The sequence below is a fragment of the Oryctolagus cuniculus genome, chromosome 18 (assembly GCF_964237555.1).
Source record: "Oryctolagus cuniculus chromosome 18, mOryCun1.1, whole genome shotgun sequence".
NCBI lineage: Eukaryota > Metazoa > Chordata > Mammalia > Lagomorpha > Leporidae > Oryctolagus > Oryctolagus cuniculus.
This window is the reverse complement of record NC_091449.1, coordinates 3100909-3123197: the sequence shown is the minus strand read 5'-3', so window position 1 is coordinate 3123197 and position 22289 is coordinate 3100909. Positions and strand designations below refer to the sequence as shown.

At 54.6% G+C, this 22289-nt stretch overlaps 2 protein-coding genes across 2 annotated transcripts in view; one reads left to right on the top strand and one right to left on the bottom strand.

The window, feature by feature from the left end:
- Positions 1 to 9347: 9347 nt before the first annotated feature.
- On the top strand, positions 9348 to 12150 carry RFPL4AL1 (ret finger protein like 4A like 1). The gene is made up of 2 exons (XM_070063204.1): positions 9348 to 9637; positions 11595 to 12150. Exons 1-2 carry the CDS (start codon positions 9352 to 9354, stop codon positions 12122 to 12124), a joined length of 816 nt encoding a protein of 271 aa, XP_069919305.1. The 5' UTR covers positions 9348 to 9351; the 3' UTR covers positions 12125 to 12150.
- Positions 12151 to 16449: 4299 nt separating this feature from the next.
- Positions 16450 to 22289, bottom strand: part of NLRP11 (NLR family pyrin domain containing 11) — a 31130-nt gene continuing 25290 nt past the window's right edge. Inside the window, exon 10 of the mRNA XM_070063472.1 lies at positions 16450 to 16553. Within this exon, the coding sequence (XP_069919573.1) occupies positions 16450 to 16553 (104 nt within the window). The remainder of the gene's footprint in view (positions 16554 to 22289) is intronic.

Here is a 22289-nt window from a genome sequence, read left to right as displayed (position 1 = left end):
CTACGCTGTGAAACTGCAGCAGCCCAAATGTGCACTGGGGACAGAGGGGTCAATGGAGTGTGGGCTATCTGACCAGGAGATAGGCATCGAAACCCCGACATACGCCTCTCCTGGACGAACTCTGAGAACATGATGCCGGGTGGAGTGACAGATGCACGGGAAGACAAATGTACGATTTCCCTTAGAACAGCCAACCCACAGACAGCCAACAGCAGACCTGGCGCGGGGGAGCCAGGTGTCACTGCTTCGTGGTGTTCGGGAGAGCGCGCGCACCTGGAATGGAAGTGGATGGCGGTGGTGACCACACAGCAACGCGAACTGACTCTGGGCCTTAGAAGTGGTTAACACGGCCCATTCGGAGTCGTGTTTGGCCACAATCCGAAAAAGCCTCAGGTGTCCTAGCTTCTGCAAGCCTTCCTCTCTCCGTCCTGCTCCAGCTGAAGCCTTCCCTGAAGGCACCCGTCTCTCAGGCTGCCCATCTCATCGGCCCCATCCGCCAGGCTGCAGGGCCCAGAAGCGGGCGACAGCCTCACGGACACCAGCGCCTGACTCTCAGCAGCCAGACTTCAGGCCTGTGGTGTCGTCATCTACAGTCCTGCCACCACCGGCCTCATGCCGTGCTCATACGAAGCAGAGGCCACTCACCCTGAGCACAGAATCAGGATGCCCTCGAAGTTCTGGGGCGCAAAGATTACTTTATAGCAAGCCAATCAATCAGTGAAATCATTATGGCCTTGAGTTTCAAACTTAACTCCCTCCATTTGCCTTCTCCTTTTGTAACCTCTCATTGCTACGGATTTGCTTTTTACCCATCTCGCCAGGTTGCATAAATCACAGCCAGACCCCAGAGATGCACCAGGTCTGAAAACAAACCTAGGACGCCAGGTATTTTCATGACTTCTCCTTAGTTCTCCAATACCCAAGGCCCTCCATTCTCTATGTCTCCAGCTAAATATTGTTAGTTTTGCTTTCATATCTAAAATATTTCAATACGTAAAACTACAAAGAGCTCAAGGCTGGCATCCCATATGGGCGCCAGTTCGAGTCCTGGCTGCTCCACTTCTGATCCAGCTCTCGGCTGTGGCCTGGGAAAGCACTGGAAGATGGCCCAAGTCCTTGGGCCCTGCACCTGTGTGGGAGACCTGGAAGAAGCTCCTGGCTCCTGGCTTTGGCCTGGCCCAGCTCTGGCCTTAGCGGCCATTTGAGTGAACCAGAGGATGGAAGACCTCTCTCTCTAACTCTGCCTCTCAAAATAAAGAAAAGCTCAGGAGTCCGGGTCCCTCCTGCAGGAGTGACCTCCGCTCACGGATTCAGTGCCGCAAGCGCAGGTTTCATGGCGGGAGCGCGGGGTGGGTGGCCCGCATGCAAATCCCGGTGGCCTCTCCAGCATGTCCTCTACAGGGCAGCCGCAAGACCAGGTCCCGGAACCCTCCTGCCACCGCCTTTAGGCTCCCCAGACCCTGCCCAACCACGGAACCCAGAAAAGGAGAAGCGAGCGTCCTCACCCAGCCCGGCGCCTGTCCTCCTGGCTGGTCTTCATCAGGCGCCAGCTGTGGAGGCCTCGGGAAGAGTCCGCGCCTGCCCTCTGATTGGCCGCGGAAGCGCTGCTTCCCCATTGGTGGTTACCACTCCGCGGTGATGCGGGACAGGTGTGGGTGGGTGTTGGGTCCCAGGTGTGAAAGATCTTCCTCCAGGCATTGTTGGGAACCCTGGCGGCTGGGTGTCTCCACGGTGTTACTAACACACTCCTCCATAGCACCACATGCATAACAATGTACTATATAGAGTTCAAACCTCAGGATCTCCTGCGACCTGCCACCAGTGAGGGCTCATCGCAGGGCAAATGAGTGCCTGCATCTTCACAATTTGTAGAGCAGCCCTTCAGAAAGGAGCCTCCCACATCAGAACTCCGGGACTTTTCTTGCATGGCCCCGGGGGTCACAAGGGCAGAATTCAGAGCTGGGAGGTGTCTTAGCACCTTAGGTTATCCTCAGGGTGGAACCCTGTGCGACCTTGGCCCCACCACCTTTTCTAATGCTGATTGAATGCTAATGAGGTGGCAGCCCTACTGCTAGGGGCCTTTCGTGGGAGATCTAATCTGCTTTTCTCTCTTGTTTCTCAGCTGAGGAATACCAGAGCAATACTCTTAGTAGCCACGTTCCCATGAAGGCTAGAGTATCGGCATTAAACTGGCAAAAAATTTTCATTAACAGTCATACATATTTACACTTGCCATTGTCACCTTTTACTATATGTACGTGTGTATGGTATGTAAATGTGTATTCTGCTTAGTGAAATACGCCAGGCCCCCACAAGGCAACGATCCTGTTTTCCCTGATCTGTGGTAACTAACGGAGCACGAGACGGTGATGCATGCGAGCGGAATGGACACTGAGGTTCACTTGTTTACAGCTCCTGTCTCACTGTTCAGCAACAGTGCTTTTTCTTCCATTTGTGGAATTCTTCACTTAGTGGAGGGTTCAGTTTATGATTATAAAATAAAGTATGTCAGCGAAAAAATGAAAAGAAAAAAATAAGAAAGGAAGGAGGGGCCGGAGCTGTGGCACAGTGGGTGAAGCCGTGCTGCAATGCCAGGATCCCATAGGGACGCCTGTTCATACGAGTCCTGGCTGCTCCACTCCAATCCAGCTCTCTGCTGTGGCCTGGGGAAGCAGAAGACAGCCCAAGTCCTTGGGCTCCTGCACCCACTGGGAGACCTGGAAGAAGCTCCTGGCTCCTGGCTTTGGATCAGGGCAGCTCCCACCGTTGCAGCCATCTGGGGGGCGAACCAACAGATGGAAGACCTCTCTCTCTCTCTCTCTCTCTCTCTCTCTCTCTCTCTCTCCCTCTCTCCCCCTCCCCCCGCCCCTTCCCCCTCTCTCCCTCTCTCTGCTCTAAGTAACTCCACCTTTCAAAGAAATAAATTAATTTAAAAAAGGAGGGCGGAGGGAGGGTAGGGTGGAAGTATCCCTGTGCTCCTGAGTCCGTATAGATGAAGGACATGAAATGTGTTCACCTTATATAAATAATTAAAAATCACACACACATGGCCACAGCAGCCAACACTCCCCATCTTTGACTTTATTATTGGAGGCAGGAGCCTCTTGTGTTTCTTCACACAGCAAGCATCAGGTCATCGTGAACTATAGCTTCCCACTGGGCTGCGTAACACTCAAACTCTCCCTTCACTCACTCTGGGTTTACACCCATTAACCCATTATCCACATTCCCTCAACTCCCCCGCCCCTCACAAACTCTTCGGCACTCAGAGTAGTTTTAGCTTCCACACGTGCGGGAGAACACGTGGTACTTGTCTTTCTGCGTCTGGCTTATTTCACTTAACATGGTATCCTTTAGTTCCATCGGTTTGGCCTAACAGTCCTCGGATGTGGGCAGCATTATTGTGCCCATTGCGAAGATACCTGAGGTCGTCAGGATGGACAATGGAGCCGAGCACATTCCCACGTGGCCACTCAAATTCTCACCACTGCACCGCCTCCCCGTGGAGACTGAGGGTTAGAGACATGAGTGTTGGGTCAGTGAGCAGGTGTGGCTTAGTTTTAGCGACTGAGACGGAGCAGAGAGACGTAATGAAACTTTCCACTCCAAGATCCGGGTCACCATAAAACACAGACACGGTCCATCAAAATTCTGACTTGACTTTCTCCCTCCCACTCAGTGCTGGGCCACAGCTCACACATTAGAGGATTTGTGTCTTGACCGCTTAAAAAAATGTCCTGCTAGCTGCCCCCAGGTGTGTGATAGGAGGCTGAAGGTCATTAAGGAATCGAGCTGGAGCACCTGGCTTCAGGCCAGCTCATCTGTGGTCAAGCCTCTGGACGTCACTTCATGCTCCTGTGAGAAACGGATGGGATGATGGCCAGGGTGGAGGTAGTTGTGGAAACTACGGTGCTAGTGATGATGGTGGTGATGGTAATGGCAATGGTGATAGTGATGGCAGACCTGGTGATGGAGATGGTGGTGGTGGTGGTGGTGGTGGTGGTGATGAAGGACTGTGGAGAGGGTGGTTATGGTGTGTAGTACTAGAGAGGTGTGGCTGAAGAATTCAGCAGAGATAAACCTGCAGGCAACAAGACACTCTCAACACAGGGATTGAACAATCGGGAATTTATTTTGATCAAACAAAGTTCAGAAGAAAACAACGCCACATCGCGGTAACACCAGCTCCCAAAATTTCACAGCTGGGGAATGGGGAGGTCCTGGCTGGTGAGGTTACAAAGTCCCTGCCTCCCTAGTTCCCTTAGATACCCTGAGCCCAGGCGGCCCTCATGCAGGAGTCCTTGCGCGACCTCTTAGGGCGTGCTTTCCTCCAGGGGCTGAAGGAACACCTGTCCTTGATCCGCATCTTGAGCCAAAACAGGGCTTGTTTTTCCTGCAAGGGAAACAGCACTTACAGCCCCAGGCTGCCAAGTTAGTCTTTAGAGAGAAGTCCCCAGAGGGACAGGACCTGGACTTCTTTAATATTAACCCTTCATAGCGATGGTGACGACGATGGAGGTGATGGTGATGGTGGTGGTGGTGGTGGTGGTGGTATACTCTGCTCGGTTTAAGTGCGAAGTTTGAATTTCACCACCAAGAAGTATTCGAAATGAGCCCTACTCATTTCAGAGGGATCAATAACGCGTCCTGGTACTTTACTTACTTATTTATCCATTTACTTTAGAGGTAGAACAACAGACATATCTGTTGAGGGCAGGAATTTGGAAGAAAGAGTTTCCCCTATTCCCAGGCCTTTTGCACTTGCCCCTTTATCTGTGCCCCCATCTCTTCCTTGACAGTAATGGTGTCATGGTAACCGACAGATCCACCTGCCTGGCCAGCTGCCCACAACACTCTGCTCGGCTCTGTTTGGCTCTGGGCCACTTTTGTTTGTAAACCCAGATGAGCAACTGGGGGCCATGGCTGGGTGTGATTGTGGATGGACGTGGACACGGATGCGGTTTAAGCCTCTGCCTGTGGGGCCGGCTTCCCATATGGGTGCTGGTCTGAGTGCTGGCTGCTCCACTTCCGATCCAGCTCCCCACGAACGCTCCTAGGAAAAGCAGCAGAAGATGGTCCAAGTGCTTGGGGCCCTGCATCCCCGTGGGGGACCCAGAAGGAGCCCCTGGCTCTTTAGCCTGGCCCAGCCTCAGCTGTTGCAGCCATTTGGAGGATGAACCAGCAAATGGAAAAACTCCCTCTCTCTGTAACCCTGCTTTTCAAATCAATCAATCAATATAACTAAATAAATAGAAAGAAATCAAAATAAAGAAATGACACTCTGAAGATACACTCATTTCCCTTTTTGGTGTAAAAATCTTAGGCTTGCCCAGCGCCATGACTCACTAGGCTAATCCTCCGCCTGCGGCACCAGTACCCCGGGTTCTAGTCCCGGTTGGAGTGTCGGTTCTGTTCCGGCTGCTCCTCTTCCAGTCCAGCTCTCTGTGGCCCGGAAAGGCAGTGGAGGATGGCCCAGGTCCTTGGGCCCTGCACCCGCATGGGAGACCAGGAGGAGGTGCCTGGCTCCTGGCTTCGGATCGGCGCTGCACCGGCCGTGGTGGCCATTTTGGGGGGTGAACCATCGGAAGGAAGACCTTTCTCTAATTCTGCCTGTCAAAAAAAAAAAAAAAAAAAGAAAGAAAAAGAAAAAGAAAGAAAGAAAGAAAGAAAAACTCTTAGGCCAACAGCAAAATGACTCACACTGGATTTGAATGAAGTCTGATTGGATTAGGGAGGCTGCAGGGTGTCGCGGAAGGGGAGGGGAGGCCTCTCCAATAAAAGGCCCTGGGAGGCGACTTGGAGTAGAGCAGAGCGTGGCTGTGCTGTCCGGGACGCGCTGGAGGCAGAGAGAGCTGAGCGGGGCCAGGTGAGTGCAACCGTAGGGGATTCCTTTTTATTTCTCAAACTGGCGCCAAAGGCAGAGGGGGAGAGCGAGCAGATAGAACTCAGCTCTTTAATCCTCAATACTGGAGAACTGATCCTCTTTGTTCTCTTAAACGGGACCCAAACCCTGCAGACTTTATGTGATGTGTTTAGTCACTGATTTATTCAGGTTCTGCGATATATATATATATTTTTCTAATATTTATCTTATTTGAAAGGCAGTTGCAGAGAGGGAGGGAGAGATCTCCATCTTCCATCTGCTGCTTCACTCCCCAAATGGCCACAGCTGTGCCGAACGAAAGCCAGGAGCCAGGAGCTTCTTCTGGGCCTCCCTCATGGGTGCAGGGACCCAAGAGCTGCGTCAGAGGTGGAATAGCCAGGACTCGAACTGGCGCCCATATGGCAGCGGGCACTGCAGGCAGCAGTTTTACTTTCTACGCTGTAGCACTGGCCCCTGCTATGGGTTTAAAATGTATATACAGGGACCGGTGCTGTGGCGCAGTGGGTTAAAGCCCTGGTCTGAAGCACCAGCATCCCATATGGGCGCCGGTTCTAGTCCCGGCTACTCCTCTTCAGATCTGCTCTCTGCTGTGGCCTGGGAAAGAAGTAGAAGATGGCCCATGCGCTCGCATGTGAGACCCGGGAGAAGCTCCTGGCTTTGGATCAGCTCAGCTCTGGCCATTGTGGCCATTAGGGGAGTGAACCAGTGGATGAAAGACCTCTCTGTCTCTACCTCTTTCTGTAACTCTTTCAAATAAATAAAATAAAAAAGTTATATATAATTTGAAAGGCAGAGTGACAGAGGGAGAAGGGAGAAGAGAGATCTTTCATCCACTGGTTCACTCCCCTAATGGCCACAATGGCCCAGGCCCAGACAGGGGACTGCAGCTCCATCCAGGTCTTGCACGCGGGTGGTGGAGGCCCCGGGACTGGACCGCCCTGTGCTGCCTTCCCAGGCTCGCTGTCCGGGAGCCGGCTCAGAGGTGGAGCAGTGGGACCAGCACTGCTACTGCGAGGTGGGAGGGGGCACCGCGGGCAGTGCTTCTGTTTGCTGATCTGCTAGGCCGGCCCGTTGTGGTGTTCCCCACCCTGCCCCGTTCCTGGTGTGAGATCTTGGGCTTGTCTTTGCCTGCTCACCTGACCTGGCAGAGCCCCCGAGGTTCATCCTCTGTTGCAAATGCAAGACTTCGCCCGGTTTGGGGAGACTGCTGCTCCTTCACGCAGGCCATTTGCATGGGCATGTAACACACATGTGTGCGCACATGGCACAGTTACAGGGCCCCTTCTACCGCCACGGACACGGGCTGTCTCCACGTCTTGCCATACAGTGCTGCCTGCAACGTGGGAGGGAGGGCAGCCGTCTCATCCAGACGCCGCCTTGGCTTCTCCCTGTGTGCAGAGCTGGGGTCAGAGGGCAGAGCTGTTGTTAACTTTTGGGGATCCTCCAACCCGTTCTCTGCACAGTGCGGTACCATTTGTGTTTCTATCGACAGCACACGAGGGTCCCCGTCTCCCCGCATCCACACCAGCGCCTCTGACCGTTCACACCAGCACCCGACAGGTACGAGCTGATGTTTCACTGTGGGTCTGGTTTGCTTGTCCCTGGGGAGGAGTGGAACTGAGCCCCGTCTCAAGAACGTGGCCATGTGTGTGTGTTCCTCAGGGGGATACCTATGAGTGTCCTTCGCCCATTTTTAAAAGTGAAGTAGATGTTTTTGCTATTGAGGGTTTTTTTTTTTTTTTTTGACAGGCAGAGTGGACAGTGAGAGAGAGAGAGAGAAAGGTCTTCCTTTGCCGTTGGTTCACCCTCCAATGGCCGCCGCGGCCGGTGCGCTGTGGCTGGCGCACCGCGCTGATCCGATGGCAGGAGCCAGGAGCTTCTCCTGGTTTCCCATGGGGTGCAGGGCCCAAGCACTTGGGCCATCCTCCACTGCACTCCCGGGCCACAGCAGAGAGCTGGCCTGGAAGAGGGGCAATCGGGACAGAATCCGGCACCCCGACCGGGACTAGAACCTGGTGTGCCGGCGCCACAAGGCGGAGGATTAGCCTAGTGAGCCGTGGCACCGGCCCTATTGAGTTTTTTTTTTTTTTTTTGACAGGCAGAGTGGACAGTGAGAGAGAGAGACAGAGAGAAAGGTCTTCCTTTGCCGTTGGTTTACCCTCCAATGGCCACTGCGGCCAGCGCGCTGCGGCCGGCGCACCACGCTGATCCGATGGCAGGAGCCAGGAGCCAGGTGCTTTTCCTGGTCTCCCATGGGGTGCAGGGCCCAAGCACCTGGGCCATCCTCCACTGCACTCCCTGGCCACAGCAGAGAGCTGGCCTGGAAGAGGGGCAACAGGGACAGAATCTGGCACCCCGACTGGGACTAGAACCTGGTGTGCCGGCGTCCCAAGGCGGAGGATTAGCCTAGTGAGCCGCGGCGCCGGCCCCTATTGAGTTTTATGAGTCCCTTTTATTATGGTGTTTGGATATCAACATCTTATTAGACAAATTCTTTACAATTACTTTCTCCCATTCCAAAGGTTGCCTTTTCGTTGTTGGTTCTTCGGCTGTGCAGTTTCTTTGTAGTTTTATTTATTCTCATTCTCCTGAAAGGTAGAGGGAGAAGGAGCAAGGGAGGGAAGGAGGGGAGGAGAGAGCGCTTCCATCCACTGGCTCATTCTGCAAATCCCTGCGGTAGCCAGGGCTGGGCCACTGTGAAGCCAGGTGCCTGCATTACCCCTGGGTCTCCTATGCGAGTGCCGAGGATCTAAGTCCTTGAGCCACCATCTGCTGTCCCCCCGGTACTGCCTTTGGAAGCTGGATCGGAAGGGGAGGAGCCAGGGCTCCCATCTAGGGACTCCTCCGTGGGAGGTGGGCACCCAGTGCCTGCCCTGCACACGCTTTGCAGTTTCACGCGGCCCCACTTGCTTCTGTTGCCTTTGTCTCAGCGTCCCATCATGCCTGGGCTCTTCCCCACGTCCAAGTTCAACAGCTGGGGTGATTCAGGGTCCCTGAATCTAGACCAGTGCTGGGCAACAGGAACACGGGGTGACCCACGTGTGTAATTATCAGTGTCTGTAGCAGCCACCTAAAGTGAAACGAGTCAGTTTAAAGAACAGTCATTTCAGCAGTAATCCATTTTTAAATGCTGTAAGGGAGACGGTTATTTTTCGCCTTAAATCTTCAAATTGAGCGCACTCTACACTCAGATCACATCTCCACTCGGAAGCCACATTTCAGATCCTCTGTACTAGAGCCATATTGGACAGCCCAGTCCCATGGCCTTGTACCGCTGTATCTCAAAGCCATATGCACACAGACGTCTTTTAAAAAAAAATCGGGAGTCTGGGGCTGTGAGCTGTTGATCTGTGCTTAGGTGGTGTCTTCAATACCTGGTACGAGTGATTGCGAGCATTAGGCCCACGCCATCTCTATTAGTCACTCAACTTGGACGCTAACACACCTGTCTTCCCTAGGCAGTGGCCATGGCTGAACACTTTAAAGAGAAATGTAGATGTTCTATCTGCTCCGGTCACCTCCAAAAACCCGTGTATCTGAAGTGTGGTTACACCTGCTGCCTGCGCTGCACCGACTCCCTGCAGAGGGAGCCCGACGGGGAGGGTCTCCTGTGCCCCGGCTGCTCTGTGGTCTCTCGGAAGCAGGACATCAAGTCTGCGTTCCAGCTGAGGGACCTGGTGGACGCCGTCAAGGAGCTGGAGCCCCATCTGAGCGCCGTGCTGTCCATGAACCCCAGGATGCTCAAGTTCCAAGGTAAGTCTGCCATCGGAGCCACGCAGGGCTCCGCAAAGGCAGTGCGCGACCCCTGTGGTCAAGGGAGATTCTGTGCCTGAACTTCTTAGCCCTCCTACAGAAGCAACTGTTCTCAACTGAGAATGGAAACAACCACCGAGAAAGGTCGTCTCTCCTGTTGAGGAACAGTGTTTTGTGTCCTGTTCTTCTGAAATCCTATTTGTTGAACTCTACTTTGTGTAGGGCTAGTCTTATGACTATAAAGGAGGCTGGAAATGGATCTTTGTAAAAATTCAGAGTGGGAGTAGCAGAGTGAGGAGAAAGAAGGATAGGGTGAGAAGCCGCACTATTTTCCTAAATCCGTGTACACAAAATACATGAAATTTGTATAACTTTAAGAAAAGAAAATGAAATTTAAAATATTTCTAGCTCAGGAAAAAGTAGAGCATTTAAGCCATGTACTAGACTCTTATACCAAATGTCAGAGCCAATGGCACTTAGCTCAAAAAATGACTACTGACTATATGAAAATGAGATTTTAGATCTAAGAATATTCTTACGTAAAATGTTAAATCACTTTTCCATGATTCCCCTTTGTGTTTACATTCCATTTTGAAATGACACAGATGCACAACCTTGAGGGTCTATACATGCAGACCCCGGTGCTGTGGCCCCCGGCTTTCCTGAGAAACTGGATTTCTGACCTTCAGTCACCAGTGCTGCTGGTTCGTGAGCCACACACAGCAGTGACAGCCTGCAGCTGTCGCGACCCGGGAACCCGCCGTGTGGGAAGCCCCAGACACGCTGACCATAGTGAGCGGGGCAAGGCTGGGGCAGCTACCCGGGGCTGTCTGTGGTCAGCTCCTGTGGCCCGGTCCAGGTTCCAGGCCTTAGCCCCGAGGTGTGCACGTGCCTCTCGGAGCCAGAACAGGAGACGCAGTGCCTGAGTCCGTATCGCACCGAGTTACCCGCGAGCTGAGCTGCACAGCTGCAGCGTGGTCAGGACCCAGACCAGACGGCCGGGTTCCTGAACCAGGCCCCCGGAGTGTCCTGGCTCACTGCTCCCCGACCTGGTCATGGAATCGGGGCCAGGCGTGCTCTGCTGGGCATTCACTCTGCAGTGTCAGTGGGGAGAGACGCGTCTGTTCCATAGCACCTGGGTTGGAATGGCGACTCTGTCCAGATGCCTTCTGGCTTGTCAGCTCTGTAGGAAGACTGAGTGTGGCCTCTGAGCCGAGTCACCAGGGAGCCGAGGAAGGCACTGGCCCCGAGATTCCTTGTAGAGGTGCCCACGGGCTCCAGGCACGGGCACGTGCCACAGAGCACCCCACGCCCCCGCCCTGACAGCTGGGCTGGTTGGAGATGGCGCCACACGCCACAGCCGCTCTCCTGCAGGTCACCTGCCCCTCAGCACTGCCTCGTGCCGGCTCTGGAGCAGCGGCTGCCCTGACGCCCAACGCACCTGCACCCGGGCCGGGGCGTCCTTCCCTCTGAGTTTCCCAGAGCTCACCTCACCCCTGGACTTCTGCAGTCTCTCTCCATCTTTTTATAGCACAGGAGAGCAAACCCTGCCCTGTGACTCCCTAGGCAACAGGACGCAAGGGAAAGGGGACAAAGTGGAAGCAAACTGGGACGTCCACCACTGATCTGCACCCAGGAACGCTTCATCATTCCATTGAGCGGATGCCTGTATCTTCTCAGAATTGTGATGTGTCATAATCTTGAAAGTAAACAGTCTTCCTGTTTTGTGCTTCAAGAGAAAAATCTTTAAGTGATCCAATAATTTAAAGCAAGAAGCAGCCTGTGGGAATCAGACTTGCAGCAGCCACAGCTCCTCATTCTCTGTATGAGATGGGATGCAGCGAGGGCCCGGGAGGCTTCCCTGGGGAGATGCTCAGGGCAGAGAAGCCGAGGGGGAGGGGTGCGTTGTGAAGAGTGTAGAACGCGTTGGCTGAACTTCCGGTTTTCCTCTCCGCAGTGGATGTGACCTTGGACGAGGACACAGCCCACAACTGCCTGGTCGTCTCTAAGAACCGGAAGACCGTCCACTGTGGGTTCTCCCCACTGACTCGGAGGGAGCGTCCCGAGAGATTCGACTACGCATTGTGCGTCCTGGGCTCCCCGGGGTTCACTTCTGGACGCCATTACTGGGAGGTGGACGTGGGCAGCAGCAGAGAATGGGACGTGGGGGTCTGCAGAGAGTCGGCTAACCGCAAGGGGCCCGTAGAGCTGTCTTCAGAACACGGCTTCTGGACCCTGAGTGTGAGAGACGACGATGTGTTCTGTGCCAGCACCGTGCCTTTGACTCACCTGTTTCTGGAGCCCAGGTTAACCCGAGTGGGGGTTTTTGTGGACCTGGATACTGGGACGGTTTCCTTCTGTAACGTGGCCGACGGAGCCCATCTCTTCACGTTCAGCAAAATCTCTGTCCAAGAGCCTCTGCGCCCATTCTTTGCTCCAGCAGACATCGCCCGCGGTGACAAAGCCTTCCTGCGTGTCATCCCGTGACGAGTCCAGACTTCTAATTCACTGACTTATCCTGGCCAAGATAAATAAACGTTGTCTACCAAGCCTTCGCTAGGAAATTATTATTGAAATGTAGACCCAATGCTGGGGTTTTATGATCATTTAAAAAGATCTATTTTATTTATTTGAAAGGGAGAGTTACAGGGAGGGAGGGAGAGGGATCTTCCGTCTGCAGGTTCACTCCCCAAATGGCCAAAACGGCCAGGCTGAAGCGAGGAGCCAGAAGCTTCTTCCAGGTCTCCCACATGGGTGCAGGGGGCCAAGCACTTGGGCCATCCTCTGCTGCCTTCCTGGGCCATGACCATGGAGCTGGATTGGAAGTAGAACAGCTGGGACTTGAACCTGTGCCACTGTGGGCAGCTGGCGTCACAGGCAGTGGCTTTAGCTGCTACGCCGTAGTGCTGTCCCTCTGACACTGTTGTGTGCTCCTAACGAAGTTAGGAACTCTTATGCTTGGTGCATGTATGGTACAACACTATAGCAGAAAATAGAAGTCAGTCTAGGAAACAGGAACATGATTATATTGAAAAGGAAAAATTAAATCTAAAGCATTCTAAGTATCATTGGATTAACGCAAAATCCCTTTATGTTAATCGGGTATAGGCGCAGGATTGTAACATAAACCACTCCTCACACCAGGCACGTGGTCCTTCCATTCCTTTCCTGTATGTATCCGACCCTTCTGGGCAACGCCAGGGCCCAGCACCTTCAGCTCTCTGCATCTTCTCATCCTCAGATCTCCCACCCTTCCCAGGTCATCTGGCTTATTTCATTCAACGTATTATTTCCTGGAGACTGAAGTTGATATTTCTGTTCAAATGGAACTTTCAGATCAATTTTTTTAAAAAAATTTTATTTATTATCTGAGAGGTAGAGTTACTGTCAGAGAGGGAGAGAAAGAGAGAGAGGTCTTCCATCTGCTGATTCACTCCCCAAATGGCTGCAAAGGCTGGAGCTGGGCTGATCCAAAGCCAGGAGCCTCATCCAGGTCTCCCATGCGGGTGCAGGGGGCCCGAGGACTTGGGCCATCTTTCACTGCTTTCCCAGGCCACAGCAGAGAACTGGATTGGAAGCGGACCAGCCAGGACTAGGACCCACACCCATATGAAATGCAGGCACTATAGACGGTGGCACAATGGACCTTGAACAGCCAAAGCCAAGCAATTTTAAACAAAAAGCTGGAGATAATACCAAATTTCAAGATGTACTACAGGACAGTTATAAACAAAACAGCTGGTGCTGGCAAAAACAAACATGTAGAACAATGGATCGGAAGAGAATCCCTAGAAACAAATCCACCCATCTTTGGCAAACATTCCAAAAAGATTTCCTGGAGAAACAACAATCTCTTCAACAAACGGTGTTTGGAAAATTGGATTTCTGTGTGCAGAAATTTGAAACAAGACCCCTGCCTTACACCCTGTACAAAAATCAACCCACAGTGGATAAAAAAGTCGAAACTGAAAACCTGGAACTATCCAACTACTAGAGGAAAACGGGGGAAATGCTGCGAGGCTTTGAACTGGGTCGTCTTTTTGGGCATTCCAAAGCAGAGGCAGCAACAGCAAAAGGGGTTATGTCAAGCTCCTGTTCGCAAAGGAAACATTAACAGGTGAAGCGATAGCAGACAGAATAGGAGAAAATACTTGTAAACTATGCAGATGATAAAGGATCAATGCCCAGAAGACATAAGGAGCTCAGGAAACTCAACAACGACCCACAGTCCATATGGTATTTTTAAAAATTTTTTTTTGACAGGCAGAGTGGACAGTGAGAGAGAGAGACAGAGAGAAAGGTCTATTCTTTTCTGTTGGTTCACCCCGCAATGGCTGCCACGGCCGGCGCACAGTGCTGATCCAATGTCAGGAGCCAGGTGCTTCTCCTGGTCTCCCATGGGCTCTCCCAAGCACTTGGGCCATCCTCCACTGCACTCCCTGGCCACAGCAGAGCTGGCCTGGAGGAGGGGCAACCGGGACAGGATCCGGCACCCCGACCGGAACTAGAACCCGGTGTGCCGGCGCTGCAAGGCGGAGGATTAGCCTAGTGAGCCGCGGCGCCAGCCACAACTGAATCTTAAAAAGAATTCCAGGCCGGCGCCGTGGCTCACTAGGCTAATCCTCCGCCTAGCGGCGCCGGCACACCGGGTTCTAGTCCCGGTTGGGGTGCCGGATTCTGTCCCGGTTGCCCCTCTTCCAGGCCAGCCCTCTGCTGTGGCCCGGGAGTGCAGTGGAGGATGGCCCAGGTGCTTGGGCCCTGCACCCCATGGGAGACCAGGAAAAGCACCTGGCTCCTGTCTCCTGCCATCGGATCAGTGCGGTGCGCCGGCTGCCACGCGCCAGCTGTGGCGGCCATTGGAGGGTGAACCAATGGCAAAGGAAGACCTTTCTCTCTGTCTCTCTCTCTCACTGTCCACTCTGCCTGTCAAAAATAAAAATAAAAAAAAAAAAAAAAAAAGAATTCCAATGCCCTTATGCAGGAAGCCAGCACCGGGTTCCATGCAGAGGGCGGTTCCAAGCCCACGGCTGGCACAGAAGAGCCTCCCTTTCACAGATTCCCCATCCAGGATCCAGTGTGACAACAGGTGACCTCCCCTTGTGGGAAAACTGATGCTCTGCAACCCCCCGACACCACTCACTCTTTGCTGGTTCCCACAGCTGCCTGGTGGTGTTGGTGGTGAGCCGTGCACAGGGAGCAGCCGGGACACAGAGCACCAGCTGCGTGTGAGCCTCTGGCAGGCTCGCCCTTGGCTGATGCCCGTTCCTTCCTGGGTGCAACACTCCCCGACACCGAGGAGGGAGCGGGAAGGACAGCGGGATGCCACACACGCCCTGGCCGTCGCAGTGACCCAGACTCCACGGCATGGCACTTCATTTCTTTCTGCCTCCCCACAAAAACATTCTCTGAATTCCTACTTAGGACTCCATCAGTAGCCCAGGTCCACCAAGATTCCTTCCCATGGGAGTTAGCCTCCGTTCAGCTAGCGGCTGGTTCACAGCCGCTAGTCACAGTCACAAGGCGACTCTGCCTGCTTAGACACAGAGACAGGTGAGGGACAGACGTCCAGGGACCTCCCAGCCTTTTTTTTTTTTTTTTTTTTTTTTTGACAGGCAGAGTGGACAGTGAGAGAGAGAGACAGAGACAGAGAGAAAGGTCTATCCTTTTCTGTTGGTTCACCCCACAATGGCTGCTGCGGCCGGCGCACCGCACTGATCCAAAGCCAGAAGCCAGAAGCCAGGTGCTTCCTCCTGGTCTCCCATGCAGGTGCAGGGCCCAAGCACTTAGGCCATCCTCCACTGCCTTCCTGGGCCACAGCAGAGAGCTGGCCTGGAAGAGGGGCAACCGGAATGGAATCTGGTGTGCTGGCGCCGCAGGCAGAGGATTAGCCTATTGAGCCACAGAGCCGGCCAACCTCCCAGCCTTTTACAAAGCTCATTACATGGGCAGTGACCCCGCCTTCTCCAGGGGGAGGGGCAGGGAGGACGGGGTCCTTACATTAGAACTTTGCTGGCCGGCGCCGCAACTCAATAGGCTAATCCTCCACCTTGCAGTGCCGGCACACCAGGTTCTAGTCCCGGTCAGGGCGCCGGATTCTGTCCCGATTGCCCCTCTTCCAGGCCAGCTCTCTGCTGTGGCCAGGGAGTGCAGTGGAGGATGGCCCAAGTGCTTGGGCCCTGCACCCCATGGGAGACCAGGAGGAAGCACGTGGCTCCTGGCTTCGGATCAGCGCGGTGCACCAGCCACAGCGCGCCGGTCGCGGCGGCCATTGGAGGGTGAACCAACGGCAAAGGAAGACCTTTCTCTGTCTCTCTCTCTCACTGCCCACTCTGCCTGTTAAAAAAAAAAAAAAAGAGAGAGAGAGACTTCATACAATGTATCTTCTCTGACAACAACAACAAAAAAGAACTTTGCCAACGGTGGGTGCACCTGCTGTGTGGCTCTTGGCTGGGGCTCCAGGGCCTTGGTATTCAAAACCAGCAACCCCGGCTGCCCATGGTGCCTGATGCTGTTCTGAGAGACCATGAGCCGTCTCCCCGAGCTGCTGTCCTTCAGAGAATGGTAGAGACGCTGTGGGTATGTGTACACTTCAACCATGGACCCCTTGAGGGAGGACACTCAGTGCTTTCAAACTGCAGACTGTACCAGTTAAACATGCACAGTCACTAGGGATCAAATGCTTAAAAATAAAAAACGATGGACACCTGGTCACACACCTGCTTCCAAATTGTTCGGCCACGGTTGCTGCCTGGGGTGGGCCAAGGACTGGGCCAAGTGACGGGGATTTGAAAACGGTGCTTTCCTGAACGCCTTTACTCCTCAGTGTGCAGCGAGCCAGTGAGCTCCATTTGCTGGCCATTCCACGTGTAGAACACACCAATGGACAGGGTCCAGACGTCAAGGGGTTTGAGACAAGCTGCAGGGAGAGCCCTATCGGGGTATGGCCTCAGACTCCTCGGGACCTGCGGGTCAGCTGTGTCCTTCCGACTGCGAGGTCAATGCAGAGCTGAGGAGTTTGAGGCGGCAATAGGCCAGGCCACTCTGCTCCAAGGGTCTCAGGGTCCCCAGGAGCATGGGCCCTCCAATGACCTCAAATAAAGGCACCGTAATAATCAGGGACTCTCGGCCGGCGCCGCGGCTCACTAGGCTAATCCTCCGCCTTGCGGCGCCGGCACACCGGGTTCTAGTCCCGGTCTGGGCGCCGGATTCTGTCCCGGTTGCCCCTCTTCCAGGCCAGCTCTCTGCTGTGGCCCGGGAGTGCAGTGGAGGATGGCCTAAGTGCTTGGGCCCTGCACCCCATGGGAGACCAGGAGAAGCACCTGGCTCCTGCCATCGGATCAGCGCGGTGCGCCGGCCGCAGCGCGCCGGCCGTGGCGGCCATTGGAGGGTGAACCAATGGCAAAGGAAGACCTTTCTCTCTCTCTCTCTCTCACTGTCCACTCTGCCTGTCAAAAAAAAAAAATAATAAAAATAAAAAATAATCAGAGACTCTCTGGACTAGCACCCAAGTCGCTGAAGGTAGGGACCAAGCACTTGCAGTTCGTTGTCAGTGTCCCACCCCAGGGAAGGCAGCCGCTGGGACACGGGGGCTCCACGCTGCAGAGCTGTCTGTGGGCACGGGGGCTCCACGCTGCAGAGCTGTCTCTGTGGGCACCGCCGCGGTTCCGCTCCGCAGAGCCCACTCCCCGCGATGTGGAATAGGGCCGCTCTGGGGCAAGGAGCCCGCAGCCGCCCCTCCGCCCAGCCCACTGAGAAGCCACGTACCTGAAGAGTGGACGGTCCCCTCCGTGCCCAGCGGCTCAGGCGGGAGGGGGCGCAGGGCCAGGCCCACCTGGCAGCAGGGCAGCTGGTTTCCAGCACCCAGGCCCGGGACCCCCAGCTGAGAGCTGTTCTCAGATGAAACCACGGCGATGGGGTCCGAGGCGAGGGGCAGGGCCCACTGCCCTCCCACCCGCCCCACCCCGCCCCGCCCGGCCCACCGCCCCGCCCACCGCTCCGCTCCGCCCCACCCTCCGCTCCGCCCCCGCCCCACCGGAAGCAGCGCTGGGCTGTTCCTTCCCCATTTCCTGTGGGACACACCTGCGGGGAATGGGCTCGGAGGACGTGGCCCCTGCTAAGTGGAAACCAGGAGACGGTTCAGGTGCTGATCTGCGGTGGGGAGCGGGCAAGGAGGGTCTTCCCCACAGAAAGCAGGCGGGTCCTCCCCCGAATTCCAGCTGGGGAAATGCTCGGAGCAGCCTACACGCAAAGTCAGCGAATTTTCTCTTCCCTTCTCCTTACTGGGAGGACTGGTAACCCAGACGTTAACATGGACACAGCTCCAGAATGTTCAGGGAGGCAAATCAAAGCACTTTGGCTTTGTTACCAAAAACCACAGAGGGGCTGCTTGTGGCAGCTGAATACTTGGAATCAAAATGAAGTTATCTTTTATTTCCATTTTCTTTTCGAAGTTCTTCGGTCTATTCATGGATGTTGTGTATTTATTGGGCATTAGTTCTAACGGTTGTGGATCTAAAGTCCACGACAAACCGTCCAAAAGTTGGGCCCTGGGATGCTGATGGCGTGGCTGCAAGAAAAGCAAACGTTCCTCTGTGACTTGAAAACGTGTAGGTGTTCTCTCCAGCAGCAAGCCAGTGCCCCCAATCCAGTCTTGTCCTGGGAGATGCTGTCTGGCCCCACAGGGTGGGGACTCGGGCCTCGAGACGGACAGACAGGCGGTTCTACTCTGTGCCTGATGTAGCGGGTACGAGTCAGGGCCTCCACAACCCCTCCCTCAGGTTTGATCAGTTTGTGAGGGCGGCTCACAGAGCTCACGGGGACACAGCGGCCCGTCCACTGTGGAGGACGTGGCAAAGCAGACAGAGGTGGAGGGTGAGGCTTGGAGGGGCTTGCGGGGCTGCCACGAGCTCTCTGGCTGTGCCACCCTCCAGGAGCCACCGTGGGTCTGGCCGTCTGGAAGCTCCCTGAGCCGGCGGGGGCTTCATCACACAGGCAGGGCTGTTTCCACCCCTGGACACTGGTGGTCAGCTTAACTCGCAGCGTCTGCCTTCCCAGGGGGTCGGGCGTGGGGCTGAGAAGTCTCAACCCTCTACTCCTGACCGGGTCTCTGGGTGGCCGTCCCCCTGCTGAGCGAGGGCCCTAGGGCTGCCAGCCTCCCGTCAGCTCACTAGCAGAGACACACACTGTCAGTCCAGAGAGCCCAGGGATTCTTGGAGTTACACACCAGGACATTGTGGGAAGACCACACACAGGCTTGTGTGGGGATGGTGGTGATGGTTACGCACCACAGATGCATTTAATGACGTGAACTGGGCGCTTAGGGAGGGCTACAGTGATTAGATAACGGTTACTTTACCACACTGCAATGTTTCTAAAAGGAGTGCATGGTAACTGACTTAGAGAGAGTGGGTGAAGTATCGGTACAGAGGCCGATACTTCGTAGTATACCAGTGGCTCAGTCCCCGTCGCAGGCCTCAGAACTGGACAGGCCAGCGGTGTAACTGTTGGCCCAGGCCAGGACCCGGGGGCCAGGGCCACTGTACCAGCACCGCAGCTTCTGCTCCCAGGAAGCGCGGCTACCGTGTTCACGGCCGCAGAAGAAGTGCCGACTCAGCAGCTCCCCTTCCCCACACTGCTCACCCAGACACGCCCTCAGGGAACACTCACACACTGTCTGCCCACCCTCTGGGCCTTTCTAAACCCGGCCCAACTGGCTACTGGAGTTAACCGGCACAGGCATGAAGTGATGGGCGGGCCCAGCAACACCGGTGGGAGATCAAGATGCTGGCTTTAATCACTTAAATACGTTCTGAGCCCCTTGTGCCTCTCCCCAGATACCTACCAGCTCCTAATTCCACATCCTGCACCTCACACCTGGTCACCTGTGGCCGCTCCAACACCACGATGCACCTGCGGTAACAATTCTGTGCGGAGATGCATCACATACTGTGCTCGGTGGGGAAGAGTAAGACTGTAACAAGACGCTTCTTTTATTTTCTGACTGTTATGAATAAGCAGGACTACCCCTGGCTGACAGGGAACAGTTCAGGGTTTCTTTATCAACAATCTACAGAGAATACCTGATTGAGGAGACAAAGCCCATTGAAGAAGTGACTGTGGACTAGTGAGTGTGATTTTTTTAAAAGATTTATTTATTTATTTGAAAGTCAGAGTTACACAGAGAGAGGTCTTCCATCTGCTGATTCACTTCCCAATTGGCGCAATGGCAGGAGCTGTGCAGACTCTTCCGGGTCTCCCATGCTGGTGCAGAGGTCCAAGGACTTGGGCCATCTTCCACTGCCTGCCCAGGCCACTGCAGAGAGCTGGATCAGAAGTGGAGCAGCTGGGTCTCGAACCAGCGCCCATATGGGATGCTGGCGCTTCAGGCCAGGGTGTTAACCTGCTGCGCCACAGCGCCAGCCCCTGTAACTCTCCTAATTGACTAAATCTCTGAAGTTTTGAGGGGTCAAGGCCACACTGGCCTGCTCTGTGACAGAGGAGAGCTTGTCAGGAGACTCCCGCGAGCAGCCCATGGCGTCCAGGACGCGTTACCACATGCAGGCTGGAGCCGGGGGTCTGAAACGAGATTGGATCTGCACAAAAGCCAGCAGCATCCATCTGTGTGAGAACACAAGGGCGCAGTCTAGGACACAGGACGTGAGGCGCTTGGAGCCTCTCGTTGCAGAGCCCAGTTCTCGACGCTGCCCCAGAACTTGCGGTGCTTTTAAGCAGGTCCCACGGAGCTCTTCTTCAGCGGTCTGTGGCCCTCCCCAGGCCGCACCACACACGAGACCCTTTCCTATCTGCCTTCAGTCTCCTTGGGGATTTTCTGTGGCTGAATCAAATATTCGAGGACACGTGAGGGTCGCTTGTGTATTCAGAGAGCTACCAATTTTCTTTTTCTTTTTTTTTTTTTTTGACAGGCAGAGTGGACAGTGAGAGAGAGAGAGAGAGAAAGAGACAGAGAGAAAGGTCTATCCTTTTCCGTTGGTTCACCCCCCAATGGCCGCTGCGGCCTGCGCACCACGCTGATCCAAAGGCAGGAGCCAGGTGCTTCCTCCTGGTCTCCCATGGGGTGCAGGGCCATCCTCCACTGCACTCCCAGGCCACAGCAGAGAGCTGTCCTGGAAGAGGGGCAACTGGGACAGAATCCGGCGCCCCGACCGGAACTAGAACCCGGTGTGCCAGCGCCACAAGGCGGAGGATTAGCCTAGTAAGCCGCAGCGCCGGCCCAATTTTCAAAGGGTATTTTTTAAGGCAGAGTTACAAAGCGAGGGACATCACTCCGTAACAGTGACAGTGACAGTAAATAATAATACCATTTGATGGTTCCATCCCCAGATAGTCACAACAGCCAGGACTGAGGCAGGCAAGAGCTAGGAGCTTCCCAGGGACTTGGGCTATCTTCTGCTGCTTTCCCAGGTACATTAGCGGGGGGCGGGGTGCACTGGAAGTGGAGCAGCAGGGACTTGAACCGGCACCCATATGGGATGCCGGCATCATAGGTAACGCTTTACCTGCTACACCACAGCGCCGGCCCATCAAAGGGTGTTTTGTCTCCAGACTTTGATGAATAATGTCATGAGTTTAGTTGATGCTTAATATGGATTATTCTATAACAGGGTAAATCAGTTCACTCTTTTCAACAGCTGGAAATGACCTACAATTTAAGTTTTTATCAGCTTAGTAATACATGGTTGCACCTGACAGGACTGGCACAAGAACTGACACTCTGAAGTACCATCGCATCCGAAGACCAGAATAAAAAGTCCCACATCCTCCGAAGCCAGCTGCCTAACCATAGCATATTTTTTTTTTTTGACAGGCAGAGTGGATAGTGAGAGAGAGAGACAGAGACAGAGAGAAAGGTCTTCCTTTGCTGTTGGTTCACCCTCCAATGGCCGCCGCGCTGCGGCTGGCACACCGCGCTGATTCGATGGCAGGAGCCAGGTGCTTCTCCTGGTCTCCCATGGGGTGCAGGGCCCAAGCACTTGGGCCATCCTCCACTGCACTTCCCTGGCCACAGCAGAGAGCTGGCCTGGAAGAGGAGCAACCAGGACAGAATCCGGTGCCCCGACCGGGATTAGAACCCGGTGTGCCGGCGCTGCAAGGCGGAGGATTAGCCTGGTGAGCCGCGGCACCAGCCCCTAACCATAGCATTCTGCATCCTTTTTTTCTGTCGCCTTTTCTCTCTGTGGTTTGTCGTATTATTCACAGTATTTCTCTGCAAATGGCCTGGTGGGGAATATCTCAGACTTCGTGAGCTACAGTCCTGGCAGAGACAACTCAGCTCTGCTGTTGTAACGTCAGCAGCCACAGGCAACACAAGCCAGTGCGCATGGCTGCATTCTAGGAAAACCGCAGGGTCAGAAACAGCCAGGAGACGGAGGGGACAGCGAGTTGCAGGTAGCGAGAGGGAGTGTGCTGGGTCACACGGGGTCCCTGGCGCTCCAAGAGCGGGAAATGCAAGGCTCACCCATGAGGCCTGGTCAGTCCACGACCCACCCCTGGTTCCAGCTTGAGAGGCACCTCTGCAGTGGCGTGATGGGGGGAGGGGAGAGGGACTGCCGATTTGGGGTAATGTTCCCCTCTGCCCGGAGGAAGGGCTTCTGGGGTAATGAAGAGGTCCTCTCTAAATCCTACTGCTGTCATT

Excerpts from the sequence above, each read along its gene's own strand:
- RFPL4AL1 (XM_070063204.1), top strand. The coding sequence starts at position 9,352 with ATGGCTGAACACTTTAAAGAGAAATGTAGATGTTCTATCTGCTCCGGT. Across the intron at positions 9,638-11,594 it reads CAGGATGCTCAAGTTCCAAG|TGGATGTGACCTTGGACGAG; the intron begins GTAAGTCTGCCA and ends TCCTCTCCGCAG.